General features: G+C 40.8%; 1 protein-coding gene across 1 annotated transcript; it reads left to right on the forward strand.

Annotated features, from left to right (window-relative positions):
• Positions 1–841: 841 nt before the first annotated feature.
• On the forward strand, positions 842–7439 carry LOC131181437 (uncharacterized; the record flags this gene model as incomplete). The annotated part of the gene is made up of 6 exons (XM_058149502.1): positions 842–1280; positions 2764–2830; positions 2900–2932; positions 3045–3170; positions 3713–3779; positions 3873–7439. Coding segments are annotated over exons 1-6 (4299 nt in total), but the record flags the coding sequence as incomplete, so codon positions are not given.
• Positions 7440–7444: the final 5 nt, after the last annotated feature.

The following is a 7444-nucleotide window of genomic DNA, read 5'->3' on the forward strand; positions in this document are numbered from 1 at the left end:
TATAAGAGACAAAGCATCACTAGGCAAATGTGAATCAAGGTCAGTAACACATAAATTAACCTCCTTGTACATAAGTACACAAAGAGGTCTTCCTGAATGTAAAGCCTCTCTAACTTCTCTTTCCTTCACATACAAACTCATTCTTTTCTCTCCACTCTCCTTTTGCCCCGAGCTTTCCTTTTTCTCATTTGTTCTCATTTTCTTTTCTTTTGTTTCTCTTTTCTCTTTCTTTTCACTCTCATCCAGCACGGCCTCTCTAAGTTTTTCTCTCCAAGTTTCTTTCTTTTCTTCAATGGATCTAAGAATCCTCATTTGATCTTCATGCACTTGACCTGGTGTCATAGGGAGCAATGAGTATGTTCGACCTTCCTTAGTGACCGTGTACCTATTCTTCCTACCATCATGCACAACACTTCTATCATACTTCTGTAGCACAAAGCTTTGAAAGGATGAATGTGCAAATGAATGACTTTAGAGATGAATTGGATGTATTGAGGGGAATGAGAAATGAGATGGCCAGGTTTATGGAAGAGATGAGAAGGGACAGAGAAGATAGAAATAGGAGGAATGATGGGGGAGCAAATGTGGGAAATCAGAATAGAAATGAAGGTAGATTTCGGGCAGAACATAGGAATGAAGCGTATGAAGAAGCTGAATGGAATGATGATGAGTATGATGAAGCTTATGACTATGGCAACTACCATTATGGTGGAAGACGGTATAGACCACCTAGGGGTAGAGGGCCTAGGGGAAGAAGGGGTGGCAGAAATTTTAGGTTCGGTGATCATTGGGATAGAGATGGGAATGATGAGAGAGTTGATGGGAATTAGCTAGTATAAAAATGCAAATTCCACCTTTTCATGGGAAGGATAATCCAGATGTTTATTTGGAGTGGGAGGGACAGGTGGAGTTGATTTTTGAGTGCCACCATTATTCTGAAGAGAAGAAAGTGAAGTTAGCAGCTGTAGAATTCAAAGAGTATGCAATTGTATGGTGGGATCAGCTGTTGAGTAGGAGGAGGAGAAATGGGCAACGAACCGTGGAGACATGGGACGAAATGAAGGGAATCTTAAGAAACAGGTTTGTGCCACCTTACTACCACAGAGAGCTGCTTCAAAGGTTACAAAAACTCACTCAAGGTACTAAAAGTGTCGAAGAATACTACAAGGCCATGGAGATAGCTTTGATTAGAGCTGATGTTGAGGAGGATCGAAGCTACAATGGTTCGCTTTTGAATGGGTTAAATCCTGAAATTGCTAATATTGTGGAGCTGCAACCTTGTGTGGAGGTGGAGGATATGCTACAAATGGCACTTAAAGTGGAGAAGCAACTAAAAAGGAAGAATGTGGCTAGATATGCACCAGCCAACCATTCGGCTCCTAGGAGTAATTGGAAGTCGAATTGGTCTGCTCCTTCAAGGGTGGAGAAAGAAGTTCCCAAATTCAAGAAAGAAGAATGGAAAGGAAAGGAGAAAGTAGAGGAGAAGAACAAGGGAGTTCCTACTAGGACTAGAGAATTGAAGTGTTTTAAGTGCTTGGGAAATGGACATTATGCCTCACAATGTCCAAATAAAAGAGTGATGGTTGTTAGGGAAAATGGAGAGTTAGAAAGTGAAGAGGAAAGGGAGGAAGAATCTCATAATGTTGATGAGCATGAGAATGATTGCTACGATGAGGGAGATCAGCCACCTATAGATGGCAATATCCTTGTCACCATGCGCACACTTAGTGCACAAGTGAGTATGGAGTGTGGTGATGAAATGCAAAGGGAGAACATCTTCCATACTAGGTGCTTGGTGAATGACAAGTTGTGTAGTGTGATTGTAGATGGTGGGAGCTGTTGTAATGTGGCTAGTTGATGAGGAACCGGTTGCACCAATTCCACATCAAGGGCCAATAACTAGAGCAATGGCTAAGAAGCTTCAAGGCTTGGTGCATAAGCACATCACCAAGTCCAACCTCTTGCAAGAATTCGGTTTGGACATGGAAGAGAGAAGCCAACCTTGCTGTACATTCCTTTGCATATTTGAGGAGCCAAGAGACCAAGTGGCATTCGTCCAAGTTGGCATACATGTGGCAGCCACGTCAGCAAGTCCATCCTAGTTGGCATACAATGTGGCGTCCAAGTGGAGTGCCTAGGTGTCAGCACAATTGGCAGCCCCTCTCCACCTACCTTTTGAAGATGCTTTTGTCCATGTTGCAAAGATTGGAAGCCATAACTTTGTCCAAGAGCTCCAGCCATGCTTCAATCTTTTATAGGAAAAGCAAAGTTACTACTTTCAGCTTCAAGACAAAACATCTCTTTTCAGATTGTCTCTCAATTGTAGCTGCCAAATCTGACCTTCCTATTAATGTTTGAACTTTGTATCTATTTTTAGGAGAGATTGGTGTATTAACCAAGACTTGCACATGTCCCATGGTTGTTGAAGTGTCTTGGCAGAATACACTAACACATATTTCTGCCTTCTTTTGTTTCATTTAGAAATCAGAATTCATATGTTAATCTATTGAGCAAAATTGCTGGAGCTTTGCTTCAAAGTTCTTCTTAGAACTCTCTCTATTTTTCTTAGCAAATTCTTGCCTTGATTTGTTAAGTTTTATTATATGTTCAAGGTTGTTCATCAGCATAGGTGAATTGGTCTTGTTCTTGGCTGTCTTTCTTGGGAATTATATTTTCAGTTCTCCATCTTCAAGGTGAAGGGTTGAAGGTTCAAGGGAGTTTCTTGGCTTGTTTTGAAGACGGTCCTTTGGTCTTTCTTCTTAGTGGAATCAGCTACTAAGGGTAAAAACCGTATCATTTGGTATCAGAGCTTTGGCTCTCTTCAAAACAGGTTGGTCATCCATTTTGTTGTGTTCTTGTTTTTAATTTCTCCTTTTTTTTTTGCTTCCTTGTGTTTCAGCCTTGAAGGCTCTTCAAGTCCTTGTGTTTTCTGGTATTTTTAAGAAAATCTGAACATATTCTGGGCTTAGTAGTGAGTTAACACTCAATACTACTAATCTTAGGGTATATTAGAGTCTTTCTTGCTTCTGTCCTTGTTTCCCTAGTTTTGTCACATTTGTGTTGTTTTCTACCTTAAAGCTTTTCTTCACAACCTGGTTATTTGCATCTTTGTGGCTTGTGAAATTGTTGAAGGGTTTAGTGCTGGATGTGTTGAGTGTATCTGTTGTGTGGTTACATGATATAAAAAAAAAAAAAGAAGAGCAAAAAGAAAGAAGAAAAAAAAAAGGTTAAAAAAAAGGGTGCTAAAGTGTATGTTTGAGAGCTGGAATATTATAAGTTCAACATTTCTATTTGGTGGCTGTTTTGGGGGAGGTATAACCAAACCTACCCAGAAAATTCTAAAACTTCATAGTGGTGCTTTGTAGATGAAATTAAGCCTAGAAATCAAATTTGGTGTAAAAATTCTACCGTTTACTTGGTGAACCAAATTTAGCACCTATTAGGCCAATTTGGAGTCCAAAACATCAAGGTGCTTTCTGGAATCTCTAGACTTGATTTTCCCTACTAAAACCATGTCTTGTTGCTGCTCTTAAAACAGTTTTACAAAAATAGCAAGCTAATTTTGACTCCTGTTTCACTTCATTACTCTAGAGCTTGGTGTCTTCATTTCTTGCTTCATGTGTCATAACAAACACTTATTCCACACGTTTTGCTTGAGTTTGTGCTTGAACATATATTAAAACTTGATTTAAACTTGTTGGAATTGCATTAGTTCTGACAAGAACTTGGTAAGCAAGCTTGAGTGGAAAAAGGCATTGAGTGGCAAGAACTCCAAGAGGGTAAAAGCCTATAAACTGAGTACAAACACTTGAGTGACCAAAATTGAGTGAATTTGTGAGGTTGTTTTCTGTTTTACTAACTTTTTTGTGCAGGTATTAAAAATGTCACAAGAACAAACTAGTGGACTTAATATGGATAATCCTTTTTGCCAACAAGCACTTGTTCAACATTTGGAAAGAATTGGTAGACAATTGAGCAACCTAGCTGACCGAATTGAAAGAATTGAGCAGAATAGTGGGAATGGTAGACAAAACACAAATGAGGGGCAGAATAGGGCTAGGGGATCTAGAGTGAACAATGCACCACCTATAGATGATTGGGGGGATGAAAATGATGATGATTCTGATGAAGGGGATGACCAGCACTCTGCTGCACATGATGACCACCATAGACCGAGAGGGATGAGAGGTAATAGGGGTGGAAGAGGTGGTGGCAGAAACTTGAGAAGAGGCAATATGGAGGAAGCAAGAGGGAGAGGGAGAGTGGATGGTAACATTAGTGGGATCAAAATGAAAATTCCGCCATTCCAAGGCAAAGCCAATCCGGATGCATATTTGGAGTGGGAGAGGAAGGTGGATCTCATATTTGATTGTCACAATTATAGTGAGGAAAAGAAGGTGAAGCTTGCAGTAGTTGAGTTTACAGATTATGCCATAGTTTGGTGGGATCAATTGCTCACTAAAAGAAGGAGAAATGGGATGAGGGGTGTTGAAACTTGGGATGAGATGAAGCAAATCATGAGGGACAGATTTGTACCTCAACATTACTATAGGGAGTTGCACCAAAGGTTGCAAGGGCTGGTGCAGGGAAACAAAAGTGTGGAAGAATATTTCAAGGAGATGGAGATGGCTATGATAAGAGCCAATGTAGAGGAGGATAGGGAAGCCACTATGGCTAGGTTCCTAAAGGGGCTGAATCTTGATATTGCCAACATAGTGGAGCTACAACACTATGTAGAGCTTGATGACATGTTAAATATGGCAATCAAGATAGAAAAACAACTAAAGAAGAAGAAAGCATTCAAAATGGGTGTAGGTATGAATTTGGGCAACAATGCTCCATGGAAACCGAATTGGAAGAAGGGTGAAATTAGTGATTCCAAGGTTGTTTCTAAGGAAAAGAAAGAGGAGACTAGGGGTGGAGAAAAGCCTAGTGTGACTGAGAAAGGCAAGGGGCAGAATACCTCTAGTGGGAGAACTAGGGATATCAAATGTTTTAGGTGCCTAGGGAAGGGACATTATGCATCTCAATGTCCTAACAAGAGGGTGATGGTGATGAGGCCGAATGGGGAGATCGAATCAGAAGATGATGATGTTGATGATGATGATGCTAGTGAGAGTATGCCTCCTTTGGAGGAAGCTAGTGATGTAGAGCATGCCGTGGGAGGAAATATTCTGGTGGTTAGGCGTGCACTAAGTGCACAAGCAAAGGAAGAAGAGGGAGATGCACTACAAAGGGAAAATATTTTCCACACTAGATGCTTGGTGAATGGTAAAACTTGTAGCATGATTGTAGATAGTGGTAGTTGTGTGAATGTTGCCAGCACACTCATGGTTGCGAAGCTTGGCATGCGCACCATCAAGCATCCTAGACCATACAAGTTGCAATGGCTGAATGACTGTGGGGAAATTAAGGTGAACAAGCAAGTGATGTTGGCTTTTTCTATTGGAAGGTATAAGGATGAGGTGTTGTGTGATGTGGTGCCAATGCATGCTGGACATATTTTGCTAGGGAGACCATGGCAATATGATAGGAAGGTAGTGCATGATGGATTTAGGAATAGGTACTCCTTTGATCATGATGGACGAAGGGTTACTTTAGCAGCATTATCACCCGCACAAGCTTTTGAAGATCAATTAAGGATAAAACAGACCATGAATGAGCAACAACAAAGAGAGGCCGAGCTAAGAGTGCAAAAAGAGAAAGAAAGAAAAGAAAGAGAGGAAAAAGTAAGAGGGAAAAATGAGGAAGAGAAAGAGAAGAGAGAAAATTCAAAAAGAGTGAAACCAAAAGAAAAGAGCTCGGGGCAAAAGGAGAGTTGTGAGAAGAGTGGAGAGAATAAAGTCAGTTTGCTAGCAAAAGCCAAGGATGTGAGGACTGCATATTTTTCTAGTATGCCAATGGCTTTGCTAATTTGTAAGGGAGCTTACACCAATGCTTCTAACCTTGACCCATCCATTCCTAGTTGTGCTTTGCCCTTATTGCAGGAGTTTGAGGATGTCTTCCCTGAAGAAATACCTAATGGGCTACCACCAATTAGAGGCATAGAGCACCAAATTGATTTTGTGCCTGGAGCTGTAATCCCAAATAGGCCAGCCTATAGAACCAATCCGGAAGAGGCTAAGGAACTTCAAAGACAAGTGGAGGAGCTTCTAGCAAAAGGCCATGTTAGGGAGAGCATGAGCCCATGTGCCGTACCTGTTCTTTTGGTGCCTAAGAAAGATGGGAGCATGCGCATGTGTGTGGATTGTAGAGCAATCAACAAAATCACTGTAAAGTATAGACATCCCATACCTAGACTTGATGATATGCTTGATGAGTTGCATGGTGCATGCATATTTTCTAAAATTGACTTAAAGAGTGGTTATCACCAAATTCGCATGAAATTAGGAGACGAATGGAAAACTGCCTTTAAGACTCAATATGGACTATATGAATGGTTAGTCATGCCATTTGGCTTGACCAATGCACCTAGTACATTTATGAGGCTTATGAACCATGTGTTGCGTGCTTTCCTAGGAAAATTTGTTGTAGTGTATTTTGATGATATCCTAGTATATAGCCAAAATATGCATGATCATTTGCTGCACTTGAGACAAGTTTTTGAGGTGTTGAGAAAAGAGCACTTGTATGCCAACCTTAAGAAATGCACTTTCTGTATGGACAAAGTTATTTTCTTAGGATTTGTGGTGAGTGGCAAGGGAATTGAGGTTGATGAGGACAAGGTAAGAGCCATTAGAGAGTGGCCTACACCTAAGTCCGTGAGTGATGTGAGGAGCTTCCATGGGTTGGCTAGTTTTTATAGGAGATTTGTAAAGGACTTCAGTACCATAGCCTCACCCTTGAATGAAGTTGTAAAAAAGAATGTGGGATTCAAGTGGGGGGAAGAACAAGAGCATGCATTTAATTCACTTAAGGAGAAATTGTGTTCTGCACCTTTACTTGCTTTACCTGATTTTTCTAAAACTTTTGAGATTGAATGTGATGCCTCTGGAGTGGGTATTGGAGCTGTTTTGAAGCAGGAAAGGAGACCGATTGCCTACTTCAGTGAGAAGCTAAGTGGGGCTACATTGAACTACTCCACTTATGACAAAGAGATGTATGCTTTGGTGCGTGCACTTGAGACTTGGCAACACTACTTGTGGCCGAAGGAGTTTGTCATTCATAGTGACCATGAGTCACTCAAGTACTTAAAGGGGCAGAACAAGCTCAACAAGCGCCATGCCAAGTGGAGTGAATTCATTGAAGGTTTCCCATATGTAATTCAATACAAGCAAGGCAAAGAGAATGTGGTGGCTGATGCACTTTCAAGGAGGTACACTTTACTTTCCATGCTTGACGCTAGACTTTTAGGCTTCGAACATGTGAAAGAAATGTATGCTAATGATGATGACTTTGGGAAAGTGTTTGCCTTTTGTGAACATGCTGCATATGATAAATTCTA

The sequence above is a fragment of the Hevea brasiliensis genome, chromosome 7 (genome assembly GCF_030052815.1).
Source record: "Hevea brasiliensis isolate MT/VB/25A 57/8 chromosome 7, ASM3005281v1, whole genome shotgun sequence".
NCBI classification, from domain to species: Eukaryota; Viridiplantae; Streptophyta; class Magnoliopsida; order Malpighiales; family Euphorbiaceae; genus Hevea; species Hevea brasiliensis.